The sequence below is a fragment of the Tenrec ecaudatus genome, unplaced genomic scaffold (genome assembly GCF_050624435.1).
Source record: "Tenrec ecaudatus isolate mTenEca1 unplaced genomic scaffold, mTenEca1.hap1 Scaffold_170, whole genome shotgun sequence".
Lineage (NCBI taxonomy): Eukaryota > Metazoa > Chordata > Mammalia > Afrosoricida > Tenrecidae > Tenrec > Tenrec ecaudatus.
In genome coordinates, this window is record NW_027458068.1 from 245,839 (window position 1) to 271,136 (window position 25,298).

At 40.2% G+C, this 25,298-nt stretch overlaps 1 protein-coding gene across 5 annotated transcripts in view; it reads right to left on the reverse strand.

The window, feature by feature from the left end:
- The window catches only part of LOC142436137 (histone deacetylase 8-like), a 49,441-nt gene extending 25,663 nt beyond the window's left edge, over nt 1–23,778 (reverse strand). For 2 of the 5 annotated variants that reach the window (XM_075540020.1, XM_075540021.1), the window contains exons 1-4: nt 23,389–23,776; nt 22,851–22,903; nt 8,564–8,694; nt 7,488–7,629 (exon numbers count right to left, since the gene is read on the reverse strand). In XM_075540020.1, coding sequence (XP_075396135.1) covers nt 7,488–7,629; nt 8,564–8,694; nt 22,851–22,903; nt 23,389–23,490 — 428 coding nt within the window. In that variant the 5' untranslated portion in view covers nt 23,491–23,776. Of the gene's footprint in view, nt 1–7,487; nt 7,630–8,563; nt 8,695–22,850; nt 22,904–23,388 lie in introns of all 5 variants that reach the window. The other 3 variants (XM_075540018.1, XM_075540023.1, XM_075540019.1) reach the window with 3 other exon arrangements.
- Nucleotides 23,779–25,298: the final 1,520 nt, after the last annotated feature.

Consider the following 25,298-nt stretch of genomic DNA (forward strand, 5'->3'; position numbering starts at 1 on the left):
GACATTCATATGCATGTGAAACCTGGGCAATACATAAGGAATCCTGATGAATAATTGATAACTTTGAAATATGGCATTGGCAAAGAATACTAAATATATATCATGAACAGCAAGAACAAATACTCTTGAGAATCAAGAATGGCAAGATTTTATCTCTTGTAATCTGGACAAGTTATCTGGAGAGACCAGTCCCTATCATGCTTCGTAGAGAGTCAGTAGAAAAAAGGAATATCCTATAGGAGGCACACTGACACACATCTAAGGTGCAACTTTGGCTTCTCCTCTATGGAACAAAGAAGAGTGAAGAAAATCCAAATGCATGGGAACAATTAATCCAAGGGACTAAAGAGCCTCGACAACCCCTGAGACCAGAAGATTGTTGCTTGGCTACATTGTTGCTTGGCTACCACTGCCAACTCCTCTGAAAGAGATCACCAGACAGTTCTAATCTTGCCCTTTCAGATTTGTTTTTGTTTCCCACACTCAAATAACATTGAAAAGGAACACAATTTGAGTCTCTCAAGGATGCCAAAGCTGCAGTTCCTTCACAATGTAAATCAAACAGTATAGAATTCTTTGGGGAAAGTTTAAGGAAGCAGAAACAATGCCTCCATACATACAGACATAGATGGAAGATGTGTCCAGAAACAACAACTTTGCATTTCTATGTTTTTTATTAATAAAGCTTCTATGATGGTTTTAGCCGTCATTTTTGGCTTACTTTCATATAGGAGAACAGGAGTTGTCCACAGAGAAACAAGAGGACATATGGCAGAAACTGAACAGCAGACAACTCAATCTCCTCTGTCACATCTTTCTTTTTCTCTGGCTTCCGAAGAGGTGGGTCCCATCCTCCCAAAGCCATTTTACTTGCTTCTTTCCTGTCGTCTTCTCTGCACTGTTCATCCATCTCATATGCATTTCCAATATTTTCCTTTCAACCTTTAAATGTACTTAAATATTTTCAAATGGATAATACAAACACTATTGTGTTAGAAAGGGTTCTCTGGTTTGTCTCTCAGGAATGAAGGTCTGGGTCAACTATGCTTTAGCCTTTAATTTCTCTTGGCCACACCTCTCTTCTTTCCTTTCTCATTCAAACCTCTGGAAAACAGTCATCCTTTCCTAGGTATTTCTTTACTTTCTACTCATTACTTTCTCCAAAGTTCTCTTATAAAGACCATTAACCTTAATTGCCAAATATGACTGATCCTTTAGTAACTAGCTGGACTGACCAGATAGTACATGGGATCTCTGAGAACTCTGTATTTTAAAAAGCTTTTGATATCTTGACATTCCAAGACCTCTCTAGCTACTCTTAATTGTTGCTTTTCAGTTGAATTCCCTAGTCTTTTCATCTGCTTGCCCATTAGAAATCAATGCTTCCTTGGGTTCTGTGTTCTCTTATCTTTCTTTTTGTACTCTCTTATTTGTCTTTCTCCTCACTCTTTTTATTTCACCTCAGTAATCTCATCCACTTTCAGAATTTATACCACCATTTGTTATATCCATAACACTTTTATTTCTATTTCCGCTTCTACCTCCATATACAACTCCGAATATCCAATTCACCTGAGTATTACTTCCATTGCATACCATCATCCACTCCTTTTTATTGTAGTAGAATATGCAATGGCTAATCACACAGAATTAATAATCAGATTGCTTGTGTGTTGAGTCTCAACTTTGCCACCTAAAAATCCTGAACAAATTGTTTTTCAGTATTTCTGTATCATGGAAAAATGGGTAACAATACCAAACCTCCTAATGTTCTTGTGAGGACAGAAGAGCAAAATGCAAGTCACTAGCACTTAGCTTAAAATATATTAGCTATTGTTAAGAATTGCTTGCTTGTATGGGCCATACCCAAACAAGCTAAACAGAAACCTGGTCATCTTCCTCTTCTTTCACCTCCTCCCACATGCAACAAGAGCAATAACGGGTGCCCTCAAGCTGATTGCAACTGACATCACTTCTCATGCACTATTCTTGGTAAAGAGCCCTGGTGGCTCAGTAGTTGAACACTGGGCTGCTAACACAAAGATCTGCTCCTCCAAAGGTTACAGCCTAGAAAACTATGGAGGCAGTTCTACTTTGGCATATTGGGTTGCTATATGTCAGAAATTGGCTTGATGGCATATAACAACATTCCATGTTCATGGATAAGACAATATTTTTAACATGGAAGTTCTTCCCAGAATGATCATAGATTCAAAGCAATCACAAATCCCCAGTAAATTATTTTGTGGGTATCAACAAACTAATTCTAAAGTTATATAGAGAGGGAACCAAAACCCGCTGTCATTGAGTTGATTCCAACTCACAACAACCCTTTATAGAATTTCCAGGGCTCTAAATTTTTATGAGAGCAGACCAGCCTTAACTTTTCCCTGAGTGTGGCAGTGCGACACTTACTCGACAGTGCCACCAGAGGTCCTGGAAAGCAAAAGAGTTAGAAAAACCAACACAGTATCTAAAAAGAAGAACACATCAGAAGACTGATGCTATATAACTTTAATACTTAATATGCCTCAAGCCAAACACAAAAATAAATTTACAATGCAGTAAGGACCTAACTGTGCATTCTAAAACCATAAATTCTTAGAAAAATTCAGAAACAACCACATCAGGCTTATTTTTTTAAAGTAGACTCACTAATAAAATAACAAATGTACAAATAGCAAAAGGCAAAAAATAAATGAATGTGATATCATAAAAATTTCAAAATTTTATCCACCAAAAAACTGTTACCAAAAATATGAAAAGACAAGCTACTAACTGGTAGAATATTTGGGGGAACTATATATCCACTAAGAATCTAATAACATATATATATGTAAAACTTAAACAACTTAACAGGAAAACAAATAAAATAGGTAAATGACTTGAATAAACACTTTACCAAAAAGGATATTCCAATGACCAACACACACATGAAAAGATGTTTAATATTATTAGCCACCAGAGAGGTGCAAATATAAACTACATGAGATGTGTTTTCACTCCCATTGGGATAACTATGGTGAGATAAAAACAAAATCAAACAGAAAATATGAAATGTTGGCAAGGATATGTGGAAATTGAAACTCTTACAACACAAATTGAAACGCACCACATCACTGGTATTTCAAATATCAACAGGGTCACTCAAGATGAATATGTTTCAGCAGAGCTTCCAGACTAAGAACAGACCACAAAAATGGAAGAGGCTGTTCAATTCTGAGGGCTAGCTACAGAAAACCTTATGAACAGCAGTGGCTTATAGTGATGGAAAATGACCCCCTCTAGTTGGAAGGCACTTAAAATGCAACTGAAGTATTGCCTCCTCAAAACAGAATCCACCATAATGATGTGGATGATGAAGTAAAGCTTTCAGGACCTTTATGTGCTGAGGCATGGCTCAAAATCAAAAGAAACAGCTGAAAATAGCTATTAATAATCAGAACTTGGAATATATGAAGTATGAATCTAGGAAAGCTATAAGATGTCAAAAGTGAAAATGGAATGCATAAAGATTGATATCCTAAAAAATTGATATCCTAAGCATTAGTGAGCTGAAATGTACTGGTATTGGCCATTTTGAGATTGACAATCACATAATTTACTGTACCAGGAATAATAAGGGCAAAAAGAATAGTATCATAATCTTCATCAAAGAGGAAATTGCAGGATCTATCTTAAAGCATAATGCTGATGTCATAGGATAATATCTATATGCCTACAAGGAAATCTAGTCAATACAAATAATATTAAAATTTACACACCAACAACTACAGATAGTGTTGATGAAACTGGGGGATTCTACTAAATTCTTCAGCCTGAAATTGATCAACCATGCAATGAAAATAGATTGCAAATGATAGGTGATTGGAATGCAGAAGTTTAAACAATGAAGAAGGAACAGTAGTTATAAAACATGGCCATAGGATAGAAATAACGCTGGAAATCATATGATAGAATTTTATAAGGCCAATGGCTTCTTCATTGCAAATACCCTTTTTCAACAACTTAAACAGCAACTGTATGTATACAGTTCAGCAACAGAATACAAAGGAATCAAACTGACTACATCTGTGGGAAAAAAGTATGAAGAAAGCTCATTATCAGCTATCAAAAGGAGGCCAGTTGTGGAACCAATTGAAACAAATTGCTCATTTGTAAATTCAGGTTGAAGGTGAAGAAAATTAAAACAAGTCCATGAGAGTCAAAATACAACCTTGAATATATCTCAGCTGAATTTCAACATCTGAAGAATAGATTTGCTGCACTGAACACTAGTGACAGAAGGTCTGATGAGCTGTGGTAGGACATCAAGAACATCATTTATGAAGACCACAAAAGGTCATTAAAAACACAAGAAAGAAAAAGTCAAAATGAATGTCAAAAGAGACTCAAACTTTCTCTTGAACACAGAATAGCTACAGCCCATGGAAGAAAAGATGAAGTAAAAGAGATGAACAGAAAATTTCAAAAGGCAGCCCGAGAAGACAAATTACTATGAAAAAATGTGCAAAGACTTGAATTTAGAAAACCAAAAAAGAATACACTCAACATATATGAAGTTGAAAGAACTGAAAACAACATTTAAGCCTCAAGTTATAATATTGAAGGATTCCATGAACAAAATATTGAATAATGCAGGAAACAACAAAAGACGATGGAGGGATTACACAGTCACTGTACCAAAAAGATTTGGTTGACATTCAATCATATCAGGTAGTAACCTATGATCAAGAACCTACGGTACTGATGGTCCAAGCTGTACTGAGGGTGTTACCAAAAAGCAAGGCTCCAGTATTTGACAGAATAGTAACTGACAAAATAAAAATTGAAATGTCTCAACAAGGTGATGAAGCACTGAAGAAAACTCAAAGATAGCTACCTGGCCAACTGACTACAGTATTTGTGTTGTGCCCATTTTGAAGAACAGCGAACCCACAGAGTCACAGTTTCCTTACTTCTTTGCATTGATGCCTGGGTTCTCGAGCTGCTTTTTGAAATCATACAGAAAATTTCAAACAATATTAATGTCACATGCAAGTAAAATGTTGATAATTCAAAAACAGCTGCATTGATAGTACATCGATAGGACACTGCCAGAAATTCAAGCCAAATTCAGAAGGACATGGCATAAGAAGTATCACTGCTGATGTCAGATGGATCAAGGCTAAAAGCAGAGACCACAAGAAAAGTGTTTCTTGTGTTTTATTGAATATGCAAAGGCATTCACCTATGTGAACCCTAACAAACTATGGTTAATATTCAGAAGAATGTGAATCCCAAAAGGTAAGTCGTTTGAAAAGAACTGAGAGGTTTAAAATCAGAAGAGGTCTGTCAGGGTAGTATACTTTCACAATTCTTATTCAATCTGTAAGCTGACCAAATAATTTGAGAAGCTGGTCTATATGAAGAAGTACACAGCAGCAGGAGTCGAGGAAGATTTATCAACAACCTGCAGTATGCAGATGACACAATCTGGCTTGCTGAAAATGAGGAGGACTTAAAGCACTTGCTGATTAAGATCAAAATGATTAGGGCAAAGAATGTACAGATGTGCTTTATACAATTGATGTGATAAGAGTTGTATGAGTCCCTAATAAATTGTTTTTTAAAAAAAGAATTGTATGAGCCCCCAATAAAATGATTTTTTTAAAAAAGAAGAACTTAAGTACGGATTACAATTCAATTTTAAGAAAACCAAAATCCTCAGAACTGGACATATAAACAACAGTAGGATAAAAGGAGAAAAGAACATTATCAAGGGTTTCAGTTTGTCTGGAATCATTTCATTCAGACAGCACACTGATAAATTGTTTTTAAAATCCTTTTCTTCCAACATTCGTTAAATACTACAGACATATCAGAAAAGATGCTGAGTACTAAAAAGGCCTTCTCAAGAGTATTACTGCTTGAAATGTTAATATAAACCTCTATGAAGACTTTTTCCTCTAATCCCAAGCAATACCTAAGAATAGCTTTCTCCTTAGAGAATTGCTCATTTCTAGGTTACTACTTTCTTTAGAGATGGAAGCGTACGTTTGCTTCTTGATTCTTCAGTCTTCCAATTTCGAACTATTCTCATCAATTCTCTATTTGAAAATGTTTGCAACTTCTTTCATGAACGATCTCAAAACTAGTACTTATAAGACTTTTTTCTACTGCTAAATCTCTTCAGTTCACACAGGTATTCAACTGATACCATTATTGATGTTGTTCCCTACTTATTCTTATCTTGCTAATGTTCCTCAAGTGAAATATCCCCAGGAAATTTTCAGAAAGGTGAAGAGGAGTTTAGAGATTGTGCAGTTATCCTTCACACTGCCCATTTCACTGATGAAAAATTGAGGCCTACAAAGTAAGTTACCTTGTTATGAGTAAAACTAGGCTTAGAACCCGGTTATCTTGACTTTCAATAGTATAGTATTCTTTCTACTATGCTGTTATTAGTCACCTTCTATTTCCATTTGTATCTCTTCAGGATGCCTAATACATACAAATCTCTCAGCAGATGTCAATAAAATAAGCATAAGCTTTTACGAGGAGGTACCCCCCAAAACCAAGAGCTTTTGTAGTACTCATTTTTTCATAGTGCTCATCCCTCCACCCCCCGCCAGGTGAGCATGGAGCAACTCGCACTTAATACACCCAGTGGCATTGCCTGGGAACGTTCTCTAGTCACAGTGAATTTTTTGTGTGTGAAAGCAGTTTTGCTTGAATCTTTCATTTTGGGGGGATGGCCGATTTAAGAGAACAGTGTACAGCTGTGAAATTTTGCTTTCTGCTCAGGAAAATTGCTGCAAAAACTGTTGTGATGTTGAACACAGCTAACAAAAGGAGTGCTGTGGGAAAAACTCAAGATGAGTAGTTTTCTCGTTTAAAAAAAGGTGCAATGTTGATTGATGACAAACTTTGTTCTGGGTGTCTGTCAACTCATAGTGCACTTGGGAGTTTGTTCCACCAGGTTAATCAAGTTTTCACATTGCAGAACAGTGTGCGACCAAAAAAAGGCCTGATTTGTGGCAGACAGGGGACTGGTTTTGCCACCACGACAATGCACCTGCTCATGCAGCCATCTCAATAGGCCAGTTTTTGTCAAAAAAAAACAAAAAACTAGCATGCCTCTCTTGCCCCACGCACCTTACTCTCACGTGGCCTTGCTCCATGTGACTTCTTTTTGTTTCCAAGAATAAAGAGGGACATGAAAGGACAGCAATTTGATGAAGTTAGAAAAAGTGAAGAAAAAAACAAGGGAGGTACAGTCAGCCATCCAAACACGAGTTTGAAAAATATTTCCAAGAATGGAATTGCAGATTTGACAAATGTATTAAGTATAATGGAGGGTAGTTTGAAGGTGATAAGGTTGTTTTGTAAAAAATTTAAATACATAGCTTGAAAAAAGTTTTCATTTTGGGGGGAGAGTACCCCCTTGTACATAACAGGAAAATTGATTCAGGTACAGTCAGAAAGTAGGAAAGCAATTTTCTTACTTCTTTGCATGATGCCACCCTCCAGACCAGTTAATTGCTATTTTGCTCTTTCCATCAATCAGGCATTGGGCAGCTGTGATTGTAGCTCCTCCTACAGCTGCTGCACAGTCAAATATCCCTTCAGTGGCTGGGCAGTCATAACCTTAGGGCAAGAATCAGATTACTTTGTAAGAAATGAATTTTACAACAAGGAAAATGTGTTTGAGATGAGACAATTTACCGAAAAGTGACTGCGCTGGCATGAGCTGCAACTGAGACAGAAACATTCTAATAATAGGAAAAGGATTTTTAAAATATTAGAGCTTGAGAGAAAAAAAACCTTACACGTTAACTAGTCATAACCAATAGGTGAAGAAATTGAGGCCTGAGAAATGGTATCTCTTGCTTACATAGCAGAGAGTCAGGTCTGCAACTGAGGTTTCTTGATTCTCAGTCCAGTGTGCTTTCTACTAAACCATGGTGATAGCCATTTAGTTTTTAAAATGTAGTTGTTTAATAAAGGATACAGTAGAAAATTTAGCTAGGCCATAAACCTGTATTCAAGGACATCCAAGTCAGCACATACACAATCAGACTAGATATAGACACCACAATTAGAGCCTAACAGGGGTCCTGGTGGTTATGTTTGGAGCTGCTAACATAATAGTAAGGTCAGCAGTTTGAAACCACCAGAGGCTCCACAAGAAAAAGATGAGGCTTTCTACTCCCATGGAGATTTAGTTTCAGAAACGTAAAGGGGAAGTTCTATTATGTCCTATAGGGTTGCTATGAATCAGAATGAACTCAATGGCAGTATAGTTTGGGTTTCATTTTTTTTTTTATGGTTTATCAGGGCCTAAACCATTGAAAGACTTTCCCCCATCTAATCCATCACTCAGTTTCACAAAACCCATACCGTTTTCTCAAATGATGTTACGTAGCTAAACCAAGAGATTAATGATTAACACATTATTTAACTGGAGATTTATTAAAAATCACAATACAAATTATAAATAATTAACTAGTTACAATCTATAGATGAAAGTGTTCTACCTCTCATCATTGTCTTGTTAGTCATTGTCTCATTAGAACCTTACCTAGCCCATATTCTATGGAGTCGGGGTGGTCATCATCACCATCTTGGCTGACCATCTGGAGATGCTGCAGATAGGCATCTGTATGAAAGGAGGCCATCTCCTCCATGGACACCACTTTGGGCTTAACAATCCTAACAACAACAGAGAAAACAAAGGAATGTGAATGAGGCAGACCCAGATTATGTTAAAAGTTGTAAAGGAGTCAGCAATCTGAGCAGAAAATACAACTCTCAGATTCTGATTTCAGTAAGCTGAAGTGATACGCACAATGTGTTTTTCTATCGCACTATATAATCTATACTTCCTCACATCATGTTAATGTACTCACAATGTGAACAATAAGGGGATTGGTTTTCCTTTTGAGTTCATAGGTAGGTAAAAACGAAAGAATATTCATACTTAAAATAAAAATTTTAAATATGCATCAGAAAACTTGTGCTCCACAAGTTACAGCTTTTTTTAATTAATTAATTTATTTATTTTAACAATTTATTGGGGCTGATACAATTCTTTTCACAGTTCATACATATACATACATCAATTGTATAAAGCACATCTGTACAGTCTTTGCCCTAATCATTTTTTTCTCTTTTCTTCTTTTACATTTTATTAGGGACTCAAACAACTCTTACCACAATCCATACATATACATACATCAATTGTATAAAGCACATCCATACATTCCCTGCCCCAATCATTCTCAAGGCATTTGCTCTCCACTTAAGCCCCTTGCATCAGGTCCTCTTTTTTCCCCCCCCTCCCTCCCCATTCCCCCCTCCCTCATATGCCCTTGGTAATTTATACCTCCTTATTTTGTCATATCTTGCCCTATCCTGAAAGTTACAGCTTTAATGGCAAACCCATAGGCGGAAATGCTTTCATTTTCATTTGAAATACTTTCATTCCTAAGTGGCCATTATAATGCTTTCTGATAATTTTTCACTTCGGTTCTTGTTCCAGCTCTATATTTACTAGCTCAATAACCTTAGGTGAGCTATTTGACCACTCTGCAGCTCAAATTAACTCATCTGTAAAATGGGGATACATTATGAGATGCATATGGAGATTATACAACATATGAATATGCTTTATGTATCCCTATCATTATTAATATTAAGGGATAAAAGATAGGCAAAATAAAATGTAAAAGTCCCTTTACTTGTTCTCTCACGTCTGTTTCCAAGAGAAGGAACAGAAAGATTATAACCAGGCTTCACTCAGAATCCGTTAAACTCACAAGCAGTAATAAACAGGATTAAGTGAGAGAATAAAGGGAGTTCACCTAACAACAAAATTTACCACTCCCTACCACTAGGAGCCCTGGTTGTATAGTGGGTTATGCACTGAACTGATAACAAGTTCATACCCCAAATCTCAGAAATCCCAAATAGATGTTCTACTCTGTCCTACAGGATCACTAAGAGTCTGAATCAATTCTATTACAGCAGTTTGGATTTTTTTACCCCTGTCTGTCCCACATTTCCTCTTCCTGGCCTCACTACTGTCATTACGTTCTCTAGCCCTTGCCATTTAGGTCCAGAGTCATGGTGGCATAGTGGGTTACATACTAAGTTGCTAAGTGAAAGGTTGGCAATGAAAAACCACCAGGAGAAAGATGAGGCTTTCTACTCCCTTCAAGATTTACACTCACAGAGAGTCGGGGGAAGACGGCTGCCATACAGGTAGCTCACATCCAGAACTCAGTGAGTGGCGAAATTTAGGGGCCTAGTAGGGGTATCAAGTCTGTCTGTCGATTCCCAAGACAACTCAGAGTACTTCTCTGAAGCAGAAGCGGACACCCGTGGTCTCTTGCGTGATGCTCAGAGTGCCCACTCTGCTGGCACCACAGGGCAGCCAGGAGCATTGCGGAGGCAGCTGCCCTGCCTCGGCGCTCTGTGCAGAATCACCAGCTAGTACCCCCTACTCTGCCCATGATGCCCGGGGTCCCATGTGGGTGCTCCAGCCGGTATATCGCCCCCCTGCAGAGATTCATGCCCCATCTGGGCACCCCTTGCTGACCAGCCAGCCAGACGATCCCCGCCTCCTCCTGGGAGGCTCGTGCCCTGGCGCCACAGCATAATCAGGTAGATGGCAGATGATGCTGCCATGCCTTTGTGCTCCCACAAACCGCCAATCAAACTGCCTCCACTCCCAGAGGTCTCAACCCAAAGGTGCCCACCCCATCTCTGCGCTCCTCACAAATCGGCCATCCAGCTCCCTCCCTGGCTTTCTTCCCCCCACCATACATACATGCAATGCACACGCACACACAGAGGTTCCCATCCTGCCACACCGTTTCAGGCATGCCAGGGAGCGGACACAAGTCTGGCAGCATTTTCTGCAGTTGTAGCATAGGGACCCAGGCCTTTGGGACTTGCCTACTGCATTCTCCCTTCTCCCTGCTCAATCCACCCCACCCTCTGTGCTCCAAGCAATGGATCAGCACACCAGTAGCGGCCCCCCCTCCCACCCGCCTACCTGTGGGAAGTACTCCTAGCCAGAAGTAGATCACCCAATCCCCAACCCATCCCCAAAATATGTTCCCCTTCACTTGAGTCAACACTTTTTATCAGACCGCAGTGTGCATAGCTGCAAACAACAGCCCCTAAGGAGACCTGAAGGTGGCTGGAGCACAAACCGTAGTTCAAGGGGAGAGGGAAACCCCAGCAGGACAAAGGTGAAACACAACCTTACAAGGAAGTTGGCTAAAAGCAGCCTGCTGAAACACCAGTACCAACCTCCCAAAGAGAGAGCCCAGGGCTCTGAGACACCTGGGAAAATGGTACCTAGTTCCAATAAATCGACCAAACACCAGCAAGCTGCTACAACAGTTTCAACAAGAAAAGAGAAACAAAATCCAATGCCAGAAGACCACCTGGACCTACCACAGAAAGAAATCTTCAGGATGCTGCTTGTAGCTATACAGGACATGAGGGAAGCATTATAGAAAAAGGAGAAAATGATAGAGAAAATAAAGGCCATGCACCAAAGGGAAATACAGGAGTTAAAGGGCGAGATAACAAAAACTAACAGCAAACTCACGGACTTCGCCCAGATATGGAGGAGGCAGAGAACCTCACCAGTGACCTAGAGGATTCTCAAGAAGAATTTAATAAACATGAGAAAAAGTCTCACAAGCCCATCAGAGAAGCTGAAGAAAACCTCAGAGCTATGTCTGACGCTATGAGAAGGAACAACATCAGAACTATTGGCTTGCCGGAGGAATGCACATCAATGAAGCCAACATCCAAAATAGTGATGGAATGCTTGGAGGAAATTTTCCCTAGCTTAAAGAATGAAAACCAGGCAACTATCCAGGTGGCCGAAAGAATACCAGCTAGACAGAATCCCAATAAGAAGGCACCACGACATAAAGTTGTTAAACTAACTATGAGGAAAAGGGGAAAATTTTAAGAGCAGCTAGGGAAAAACTGGCAACCATATATAAAGGCAAGCAGATAAGAATATGCTCAGATCTATCAGCAGACACTATAAAAAGAGCAGACAATGGAGCAGCATATTCAGAAAATTGCAGGAAAATACCGCAAACCCAAGAATACTCTATCTTGCCAAATTAGCTATCAAAATTGATGGAGAAGTGAGAGTCTTCCTGGACAAGGAAAGTCTCAAAGAATATGCTAAAAGGAACCCAGCACTACAAAAGATCCTCGCCAACCCAGTATGGGCAGAAGAACAACGCTCACCAAGCACATGCAAGAGACCATCCCACAGAAGAACTCCAACCAGAGACCACCAAACGGAAAACAGCTCCCTAGATAACACAGGTTCAACAATGGAAAGAAGGCAAGAATGAACCACTAACACACATATGCACAACCCATGGAAAAGAAATGGTGGTAAGAAAACACCCAACATAAGAGGGATAAAATGATATTACAGAGTCCACAAATAGATGTAATAACCCTGAATATCAATGGATTGAATTCAGGCTTTAAGAGATAGAGACTAACAGACTGGCTTAGAAAACACAATCCCTCCATCTGCTGCCTACAGGAGTCACATCTCAAGATTACAGACAAAAATAGGCTGGGAATCAAAGGCTAGAGAAAAACATACCACGCAAACAACAATTCAAAAAAGCAGGGGTTGCGATCCTAATCTCACATAAAATTGACCTCAAAGGACAAGGGACACTATATAATGCTCAAGGTAACAGTACACAAAGAACTACTATGCATTCTAAACATTTACTCACCAAACAAGTGTTCAGCAGAATATTTCAATCAAACGCTCCAAAAGATGAAAAAAGAAATTACAGCCTCAACAATTATGGTAGGTGACTTCAATACACTGCTCTCTGAGAAAGATCACTGGGAAAGAAGCTCAACAAGGAGGCTAAAGATCTAAACACTAAAATAAGACAATTTGACCTGATAGATATTTACAGAGCTCTCCACCCAAATACAAAAACAATCACATTCTTTTCAAGCCCACATGGCATATATTCAAGAGGGACCACATGCTAGGGCGTAAGTCGAATCTACATAAATTTAAGCACATGGATACCACACAGACCTCTCTCTCTGACCACTGTGTGATAATATTGGAAATCAACAAAAGGAAGATAAAGAAATCAAGGGAAAAAATTGAAGAATGAATAACTCTATTGCAAAAGGAGTATACACTGGTTCAGATCAGAGATGAAATTAGGAAATTTCTAGAAACCAATGAGAATGAAAACATGACATACTAAAACTTATGGGACACAGCAAAGGCAGTCATCAGAGAAAGTCTCATAGTTACATGCTCACATAAGGAGGAGAGGCTTATGACAGATACACTGGCACAACATTTACAGCAAATAGAGCAGAGTCAACAAGATAATACAACTAATAGCAAAAGAAAATAAATCATAAAAAGTAGATCTGAGATTCAGGAGAGAGAAAATAAGAAAACTATGGGGGGGGGGAATCAATGCTGTTAAAAGTTGGTTCTTCGAAAGGATATACCAAATAGACAAACCTCTCACGAATTTGACCAAAGAAAGAAAGGAACACATTTTAACAGCAAGGATGAGGGGTGAAAGAGTAGATATTACAATGGAACACAGTGAAATCAAAGGATATTTACACAGTACTATGAAGGACTGTACTCCAATGAATTCAAAAACATGGACAAATTCTTGGAAAAACAATTCTTCCCTAGATTATCACTACTGGCCGTCAAGAACCTCAACAGACCCTTATCAATAGAAGAAACAGACAAGGTTATCAAGGGATTACCAAACAAAAATCACCTGGACCAGATGGGTTTACAGGAGACTTCTATCAAGCATACAGGGAAGAACTGACACCAATCCTACACAAACTCTTCCAGAACATAAAAAAAGATGGCAAACTCCCAAATTTCTTCTATGAAGCTAGTATAACTCTGATACCTAAACTGGGCAAGGATCCCACAAGAACTGAGAACTACAGACCAATTTCCCTAATGAATATTGATGCAAAATCCTCAACAAAATACTCGCCAAGAGAATACAAAAATATATACAACAAATAATTCACCATGACCAAGCAGGATTCATACCAGGGATGCAGGGATGGTTCAGTATACGAAAGACCATTAGTAGTATTATAAGCCACACTGAAATGAAAAAGTATAAGAACCACATAATATCGATAGATGCAGAAATAGCATTCGCCAACATCCAACACCAAATCATGTTTAAGACACTCAATAAGCTAGGAATGGAAGGAAAATTCCTCAATATAATAGAAGCTATATATATATAAAAACCAACAGCCACTGTGGTAGTCAATGGAGAAAAGACAAGATCAATTCTTCTGAAAAAGGGAACTAGGCAAGGATGTTCCTTGTCCCCATTAACATCGTACTGGAGGAAAAGAAAGGACATCAAAGTTATTTGTCTGAGGAAGGAAGAAGTGGAATCATCGTTATTCACAGATAATATGATTTTATATATGGAAAATCCTAAAAGTTCCACAAGAGGAGTACTGGAAGCAATAGAGGAATATGCCTATCAGGTTACAAGATCAACAAACAGAAGTTTATTGCAATACTGTCCACATCGGACAAGGCCACAGAAGAGGGGATCAAAAAAAGGGGTACCCTTCACAATAGCCAAACACACATTGAAATATCTAGGGATATACCTAACTCAAAAAACAAAAGATGTGTTCGACAAAAACTACAAAACACTATTAAAACAAACCAACCTCAACAATAAGCGTGACCTCAACAAATGGAAGGAGATCCTATGCTCGTGGATCAGTAGACTCAATATTGTAAAGATGTAAATTCTACCTAAAGCACTATATAAGTTAAATGTTATCCCAATCCAAATTGCAGCATGTTTCTTCAAAGAGTTGGAAAAACAGATTACCAACTTCATATGGAGAAGGAAGAAACCTCGAATTAGCAGAGAACTGCTCAAGAAGGACAAAGGGGGAGGGCTTGCTTTAACCAACATTAATATAGACTATACAGCCACAGTGGTCAAAACACCATAGTATTGGTGTAATGATAGATATTCAGACCAATGTAAAAGGATTGAAAACCCAGAAATAAAATCATCAGCATAAGGACAACTAATCTTTATTAAGGGGCCCCCAAAAGATCAAATGGAAAGTGGATGCCTTCTTCATTCCATGGTGCTGGAAAAATTGATACATAGCTCCAGAAAAATGAAGCAAGACCCTTACCTCACTCCATACACGAGAATAAACTCAAGATGGATCACAGACCTTGAGGTACAACTATTAGGGCCATTAATGAGGGCATTGGGACAAACTTGAGAATCTTGGCTCAGGGATTACATACCGTATATACTCGTGTGTAAGCCAAGTTTTCAGCACAAAAATGTGCTGAAAAACTGATGTTCGGCTTATACACGGGTCAGTGGTACGAATGGATGTCATCTGGTCAAGCCTGACTAACAAAAGGAGGAAATCTCATGAAGCCTGCCATAGAGTTAATAGCAAAGTGGTTTTGAGATGCATGGAAAGACATTCCAGAAGACATGGTACAACGTGCCTTCCAGAAATGTAGTATTAGTAATGCTATGGATAGCATATGGTAACCCACTAAAAAGGAGGGGGGGGAAGACATGGGTAGCCTGGGGAACAGGGCACTAACCCACACAGGGGGAGGGTGCTGATTGTGTCTCCACAGGGAAAGAGGGACCAGACTTCAACCCGGAGCTCCAAAACAAGAACACAACACACTGACATGAAGCAGGGAACCGATAGAGAGGCCTGAGGGGCCGGCCCCATTACCAACTGAGTATACAGCACCTTCCCCCTCATAAGAATTAACTTCAGAGGACAGCACTGAAGCTAAAGCTCAAGGAGAGGGAACTGTCTAATTAGAGCACACAGGAGCCAATGAGGGGGGCAGGGGAAAAAATAGTGAAGCGCATCCTGGCTGACCAAGTCCTGAGGACAATGTTTCTGCTCAGAGCAGCAATGCAAAAAGACGACCACCAGGCCAGCCTCATCACAGGACACAGCATCTTCATTGACCCATAGCACCAATGGGGAGGACACTAGAGACACACGGCGGGAATTGTGCCCGCCCTGAGTCACTACAGCAAAGCCAGCCTCTGGTGGCATGCAGCAGAGCAGCAGGGGGAGCAAAGCAATGAAGTCCCCAGGGATAGATGTGGGGCCAGGGCATGGCACCGCACCAGACTCGACTGGAAAGCACTCATGAAGGACAACAAATAAACCCTCAACTGTTTATAGGGGTTTTTGTGTTATTGTTGTTGTTGTTGTTGTAGCTATTGTTTTATTTTCTATTGTTGCTTCATTGTACTCGGTCTTGTGATGGTGCATATTATTGTCGCTGCATGTTTACCTGAAAGGGATAGGCGGGATATACAAGCCGGAGGAGAGAACAAGGGGATGATAGTTCCAGGGGGATGTGGGAGAGGGGGAGGAGGGGGAAAGGAAGTGGGTGTGAACAAACCCAGGGACAAGGGAACAAGTGATCCAAAATCAGTGGCAAGGAGGGTGTAGGAGGCCTGGCAGGGCTGGATAACGGACAATGTAACCAAAAGGAATTCCTGAAACCCAAATGAAGGCTGAACATGATAGTGGGACACTAGGAACATACAAAGAAATAGAGGAAAGAACTAGGAGGCAAAGGGTAGTTATAGAGATCTAAATACAGGCATATGCAGATGTAAATATAATTATATACGATGAGGGGGAAATAAATCTATGTACATAAATTTATAGGTTTAGTATTAAGGAAAAAGATAGACAGTGGGCCCCTATGTACTCCCTCAACACAAGAACACTTTGTTCTAACAATTCAGTAGTATGAGATGCTCACCTTCCTGGCACAATCACTGAAGACAACAGGTGCACAAGCAAATGTGGTGAAGAAAGCTGATGGTTCCCGGCTACCAAAAGATATAGCATCTGAGGTCTTAAAGGCCTGACGATAATAAGGCAGCCATCTAGCTGAGAAACAACAAAACTCACATGGAAGAAGCACACCAGCCTGTCCCGACTAGATCGCTGAGGACAAAGCAGGTGCATAAGCAAATGTGGTGAAGAAAGCTGATAGTTCCCGGCTGTCAAAAGATATAGAATCTGGGGTCCTAAGGCTGGAAGATAAACAAGGGGCATCTAACTGAGAAACAAAGAAGCCCACATGGAAGAAGCACACCAGCTTGTGAGATCACAAGGCATCGAAGGATCAGGTATCAGGCATCAAAGACCAAAAAAATAATAATAATAATCGTAGCATTGTGAATGAGGGGGAGTGCGGAGTGGGGACCCAGAACCCATTTGTGGGAAATTGGACATCCCCTTGCAGAAGGGCCATGGGGAGGAGATGAGCCAGTCACGGCACAGTGCAGCAATGATGAAACATTCAATACTCCTCTAGTTCTTGTACGCTTCCTTTCCCCCTCCCCCCATTATCATGATGCCCATTTTACCTTACAAATCCAGCTGGACTGGAGGATGTACACTGGTACAGATAGGAACTAGAAATGCAGGGAATCCAGGACAGATGGACCCCTCAGGACCAGTGGTGAGAGTGGTGATACCCAGAGGGTACAGGAAAGGTGAGGGAGAAAGGGGGAACAGATTACAAGGATCTACATATAACCTCCTCCCAGTAGAGAAGGGGTGAAGGGAGACTTTAGATGGTGTAAGATGTGACAAAATAATAATGATTTATAACTTATCAAGGGTTCATGAGGGAGCGAGGAGAGGGGAAAAATGAGGAACTGATACCAAGGGCTCAAGTAGAAAGCAACTGTTTTGAGAATGTGGATGGCAACAGATGTACATATATGCTTGACACAATGGATGCATGTATGTATTGTGATGAGTTGTACGAGCCCCCAATACAATGATTTTTTAAAAGAAAAAAAAAGATTTACACTCTGAGAAACCCACAAGGTCAGGCTAGCTAAAATTTAAAATATACATGACAGCCATGGGATATACTGTTGTTTATAGCCTACTACTAGCATCAAGAAGGCCAGAAGAAATCCTGTAATTCAACCTCAAATGTATATTACTGTAGTTCAATCTCAAAAATAAAATCCATTTGGTCTCACACTTAATTCTACCCCCAATCTAAGGATAATTAGTTCTTATAATGAGGTCCTGCTGAATGCTCACCCTCACAGAAGGTATAGTTGCTATAGCAAAGTGTGGTGAAGAAACTAGATGGTGTCCAGCTTTAAAAAAAGAATAGCATCTGGAGTCTTCAATCAAGCAGCCATCTAAGTGAGGCATCAACTAAGTCTACATGGAAGAAGCACAGCAGTCTGTGTGATTCAAAGACTAAGCAAGAAAATCCAAATCTAAAGGAGTGAAAGTTATCAGGGCTTAAATTGTGAATACACAATTTGCAGAACTATGGATGACAATGAGATCCCAAAATTCATCTGCAAGGCCCCCACATGGAGTGAGTCTCCAGTGAGCCCTTCTGACCAGAGTCCAGGGATGTGAATAGCCTTGCTCTTAGAGAGCACTGAAAACTTAAGATGTAAGACCTCATCATTTGATCTACTGTTTGACCCATTTGAAAGTTGTCATAGTTTTTAATACTTCCTTTCTTTTTTACTGGAGTTTTTCACTAGTTTACTTTGTTATTATTGTAGCTCCTTTTTTATTTTGCATGTTTTCCAGTTTATGAAACCCCGGGTAGGTAAATCTATGGGAACAGTAACTGAGTTAAGGGATTAATAGCTTACTGAGGATATAGGAAAGGAGTTTGGAGGGAAATGAGGAGAATAATGAGTGTAAAAAGGAAACAAAGTTCTAGAACTGATTGTAGCAATAATTATACAACTCTTTAATATTAGTGAACTATAAATATTAATGTATGATATGTGAATTATATGTCAATAAAACTATTGAAAAAAATAAGATCCATACTTCAAGAAAAAAATGTCTATATCATCAGAGGTGATTTTTTTTTTTTAGTTTCTTGGACCATGTTCCCAGATCCAATAGCTCCAATTTCTACTACTTTTCTATTTATTTAATAAATATCAAAAATCAAAGTCACTATTAATAAATATCTCCCAACTTAACAGTAAAGAAATAGGACATCTTTGCTATGCTTTCTGGTTTGTCATAAAGGTTTTGGGAAATGGTAAATAACTTTAATGGAAAGCATATTAATTTTTATGTTTGCCAAATACATAGATGGCTTCAAACAATGCCTGAACACACCAAACCATGAGAGCAATGTAACCGCAAGCAGGAATACATGAGAAGATTGGGCTACAGGGCCAGCCCCAACCAGAGCCAAACTGACCCCCTCCCTAAATGTATGTGCAACAGACCACACTAAACCTACAGGTGAGGTGAGGGGCCGGCACATCACGTCCACATGGAAGCAAACTGAAAAAGAAAAAGATAAAGGGATAGTCGGTCTAGACTCCATTATCGGCACACCAAGCCCCGAGGATGACGTTCCTGCATGGAGCTGCTAAAACACAGAGATGTCTGTAGGGCCGACAACAGCTCATAACATGTTGTCCCTTACTGGAGCATACTGCAATAGAGGACAATACTGGGGACATGTGGCAAGGAGGTAGTGCGGTCTGAACCCCCCACAGTGGGGCAAATCAAGAAAGGAACACAACAGATCAGCAACTGAAGCAAAGCCCCTAATGAGCTACCAAAATAGACTTCAGGCTAGGAGTGGCAAATCCTGGAATTCCCCCAGGACCAATGGGGAGTCATAAAGGTCAGTGGAAAGACCTGGAAGTATGTATGTTTTTCCTGTTTTTCTTCTTTTCTTTTTTCAATCTTTTGTTATCTTTTTGTTTGGTCGATGCCATTGTTGGTATGCCCACTTACATAAGACAGGCATGGGACCTGTCTTGAGGAGAAAGCTTGAGGAGAAAGCAATGGGACCAACAGTCCCGGAGGGACCTGGGGGGAGAAGGGGGCAGGGGAAGGGGGCGGGGGAAGGATAGTGTGAGCAAACAACGCCATAGACAGAGGAACAACTAGGGAATTAAAACCAACAACAGGAGGATATAGAGATCCTGGGGGTGTTAGAGCAGCAGCAATCTAGCTAAGAGGAAGTACTATGAGGCAGAAGTAGGACAAGCATGATGAGGCAGAAGGAAGGTAAAAAGAAACAGAAGAATTATCTAGGAAGCAAAAGCTATGGACAGAGGCATAAGCATAGATGTGTCCATATGTAAATACATTAATCCATAAAAATAGAAGTATTGGCCTATGTACATATTTTTATAAATAATACACTGAAGTAGTGGATGGACTTCAGGCCTCAGCTCATACCCTTCCTCAATACAAGAACACTTTGTTCTGTCATTCTGTGATGCCCACCCTCCTGGTACAATCCCTGAAGACAAAATGGGTGCATAAGCAAATGTGGTGAAGAAGGCGGATGGTGCTCAGCTATTAAAAGATAAGTGTCTAGGGCAGAGGTCCTCAAACTTTCTAAACAGGAGGCCAGTTCACTGTCCCTCAGACCCATTGAAGGGCTGGATTATAGTTTTAAAAAAAAAAACTATGAACAAATTCCTATGCACATATTTTTTTAATTGTTTTGTTAGGGGCTCATACAACTTTTATCACAATCCATACAAACATCAATTGTGTAAAGCACATTTGTACATTCATTGCCCTCATCATTCTCAAAACATTTGCTCGCCACTTAAGCCCCTGGCATCAGCTCCTCATTTTATTCTCCCCCTTCCCTCATGAACCCTTGATAATTTATAAATTATTATTTTGTCATATCTTGCCCTGTTCAACGTCTCCCTTCACCCACTTTTCTGTTGTTCGTTGCCCAGGGAGGAGGTCACAAGTAGACCCTTGTAATTGGTTCCCCCTTTCCAACCCACCCTCCCTCCACCCTCCCGGTATCGCCACTCACACTATTGGTCCTGAAGGGATCATCCGCCCTGGATTCCCTGTGTTTTCAGTTCCTACCTGTACTAGTGTACATCCTCTGGTCTAGCCAGAATTCGGATCATGATAGTGCGGGGTGGTGGGGAGGGGAGAAGCATTTAGGAACTAGAGAAAAGTTGTATTTTTCATCGGTGCTACATTGCAACTTGACTGGCTCGTCTTCTCCCCTAGACCCCGCTGCAAAGGGATCTCCAGTGGCCGACAAATGAGGTTTGGGTCTCCACTCTGCACTCTCCCCTCATTCACTATGGTAACACTTTTTTGTTCTGATGATGCCTTATACCTGATCCCTTCAACACCTCATGATCGCACAGGCTGGTGTGATTCTTCCATGTGTGCTTTGTTGCTTCTGAGCTAGATGGCCGCTTCCAAAAGCAGAGCTGATATCAAAGAGTTCAAGGAAGAAAATGTTTTGAAACTGATTGTGGTAGCGATTTTACAACACTGCGTGATATGATTGAACTACAGAATGGTGTGATGTCTGGCTTAGCTCCTAATAGAATGGTTTGGGAAAAAAATGAAACAGGTCTCACACCTCACATTATATACAAAAACAAACTCAAGATGAATCAAAGACCTAAATATAAAACACACAACCATAAAAACCATCAATGAAAAATAGGGACATGCTTAAGGGCCCTAATGCCAGGCATAAACACACTACCAAACGTAATGAAAAATAGCCACACTACAGAAGACAAAATAAAGGGCTGGGGCCTCCTAAAACAATGACATTTATGCACATCGAAAGAGTTAAAAAAAAGAAGCCACGTATTGGGGGGAAAAATTACTAATGACACATCAAATAAAGGGCTAATCTCCAAAATTTACAGAAAACTACAACATCTTAAGAAGAAAAATACAAATAACCCAAACAAAAATTGACCACCCTGACAATTTACCAAAGATGACATAGAGGCAGACAGCAACCCTCTGAAAAATGTTCATGTTTATTAGCAATAAGAGAAATACAGATTAAAACAATGAGAAAACACCTCACACCGACACTTCTATCAATCAATAAAACACAAAATAATAAAGAAGGGATGCAGAGAGATTGGAACCCTCATACATTGCTGATGGGACTGTAGAATTATGCAACCACCAGGGAAACGAGCATTGTTCTTCCTGAAACAAATGCAAATGCAATTACCTGATGATCTTGCAATCTCTCTACTGGGCATGCACCGTAAAAAAATAAAGAATAAAGCACAAACAGACATCTACGCACTATGTCTACTGCAGCAATTTCCACAATAGCAAAGAGCATGGAAACAATCCAAAACACTAATTACAGAGGTGTGAATAAACAAACTGTTTCACGCATACAATTTAAAAAGACGACTCCTGTGAACACCCAAGGGCAACGCTAGAGAACATTGTGCTTAGCAAAGTTAGCCACTCTTAAAACAGATAAAAAATTAATGACACCATTATTACAGGAAGAGTGAGCTTTACCCTAAAAGATAAGACTCCGAAGACGGTGCCTCCCCCAGGAATAGGGGTGGGGGCAGGGGCAGGGAGAGAGGAGGGAAAGGAAATTATAAAGGGAGGACAGACAGAAGGGAAAAAGAGAAAGTCACATTCATGGAAGGTTTAACGGGATATTTATTATTGATTTCATTTATTAGCAACTATATATAACATGCTTCTTATAAGCCAAAATAAATATATACGTAAATAAATAAAAGCAAGAGCAAAGGGTCACAGCCTTAAAACAAAACAAAAAAACACTCCAGATTCCTTACCCCTCAGATCTAACTATTGGTCTGAGTGGCTTAAAAAAAGGAGGGAAAGTAAAATTGCATTTAGGAGTCTTTAGTGATAAGCAAGTTCATTTCAAACATATGAGAAAAAAGACTATGCTCAAGAAAATAACTTACCTCATTTGCTTATGCAGCGCGTATGCTTCAATCAGAGAATGTACCATACTGGCCTAAAAAAAAAAGCAGCATGCAAAAAAAAAGGCAGAAAATAATCTGTGCTTAATTTCTCTTGAAAGTGTAATTGAGCACAATCCTATGTTCTCATCCTCTTGAACCTACACTTTAGACAATATAGGTATTACCTAAATGGCTAAAGCGAAAACACCAGACCTTAATTAATTTTTCTCCTCCAACTTCTTCCATACGACTTCGGAGATTCTCAAGTAAAGCCACACCATCCTCTCTGTGCCAACCTCTCCCTTGTGCCCCCCACCCCACCTGTCCTTTGGCACCCCGCCGATAAACGCTGCTCTCGGAGAACACTTCCTCCACCCAATATTACTTCACAAATTTGTCACGAAGATCTTCCCAAACTCTAAAATCCTCGGCGCTTCCAAAAGCCGCCCCACCCCCACCCCCTCTGCCCGGTCGACTGCCTCCATTGCCGCCCGCCTCCACCAAAAAGCCCACGATTTTTCGTCCCCAACTTTCTCACCCGTTTGGGGACTTTCGACAAGGAGTCGCACATCCTGACATACTCAGGACTGTAGATGTAAACCGGGGCCAGCGACTGCCCACCATCCTCAGACTCCTCCATCTTCCACTGGCAATCTTTCCGTTAAGATCCGGCTCCTCGCAGACTCAGTTCGAGTCGAGTTCCTGCTCCTGTGAACAGTCGCAGGTGCTCTCTGGTCAACATTCCCTCCTATTCCCGAGCTCTCCGGAAACGCTTTCCCGCCCCACATCGACTGAGAGAAAACAATGCGCCTGCCTCCGTGGAAACCATCCAGTTCAAAAGAAGGTTTGGTAGCTATAAATTTTTTAAATTCTAAATAGTTGTCCAAAGGGATAGAAATTTACAGCAAAAATAAGTCCAGTCAAAGCCAACCATCCTTGTTGCCCAACGGGGCTATTTGTGATTAGGTCAAACCACCTGCAGAGCATGCTGGGAGATGTAGTTTCCAGTAGTTTGAGGCAAGGAAGAGTCGCGGCTTGCCGCCAATTTGATTTTTAGGGCTAAAACACATAACCTCGGCTCTTTATAAAGTCCTTGCAAATACATACTTTTAAATACTTAAAGATGTAGCTATTCATGAGTTTACCATAACCTATTTCTATCAGCCGTGTCTTCCAATGACAAAGTGGGGGCGGTGGGGAGGAGGGAGAGGGGAGAGGGACAGACAGGATTTAGGTCATACAAGGAATTAGGAATCCTAGTAGCACAGTAGTTAAGCGCTGAGCTGCTAACCAAAGGATGGGCAGATTGCACCCGCCAGCTACTTTACTTACTTTGCTTCTAGAGAAGAGGATGTGGCAGTCAGTTTCCATAAAGGTTCTAGCCTTTGAAACCCTGCGAGGCAGTTCTATTCTGTCCTATAGGGTAACTATGGTTTGGGTTTTGTTTTTGTTTAATGAAAGATATAAACGATTTTTAAAATTTGACCAGTAAATCCTCGTATTAATATTAGTTCATCAGTTCTCATCATATGGTAGTTAACAATTTCAAATAATTTACTCTGGCAAATGTTTCCCAAGACACTGGCAGGTTCTGATCAGTATATATGTACTAGAGTTTATTTATACATTCCTCAACAGACAGGGATTTTGGTTCTTAGCAGCCCTAAGAAAATTAACATAGCAAAATAATCTCCTAATCATTAATTCATACACACATTGTTCTGTGACATTAATTGAAATCTCCTAATTTCCCCTTGGGTACTCCTTTCCATTGATCTGGCTTTTCTGTTCCATCCTTCTTTGCCCCATTAGTCTCAATATAGAGCATGCTCTTCATGGCTGTTATTTATTTTATAGCCCCGTATTGAGTTTCAAGTTGGAAGATTGCCTTCGGGCAGTGGTTCTCAACCTTCTTAATGCTGGGGCCCTTTAATACAGTTCCTCATGTTGTGGGGAACCCCAACCATAAAACTTATTTTCATTGCTACTTCATAACTATAACCATAGCTGTAATTTTGCTACTGTCGTGAATTGGACAACCCCTGTGAAAGGGTCGTTAGACCCCCCAAAGGGGTCGGGACCCACAGGTTGAGAACCACTGTCTTAGGGAACTAGCCTTGCGGTGTCTTCCAATACCTTTCAGAGCAGTAAGCTGGTATTTTCTATTTTTGTTTTTGAATTTGCCCTACTTTTTAATCATTTTAATCAGGGTCATCTTCCGTGCTCCTAGTCAGCGCCAACTGTGGTGGCTGGGCACCACCTGGTTCTCTGGTCGCACATTATGGCTCATGTGGGCCGTGCGTCCTTTGGACTGGACTACTAATTGCTTCCTTGAGTCTTCAGTTTTCGTCTTCTTTCTAAACTAATTGTGATTAATACACCTATCAAACCAGGCCACAGTTCAATCACATCTAGCAGAATTGTACATTTGCTGCCACGGTCATTTTC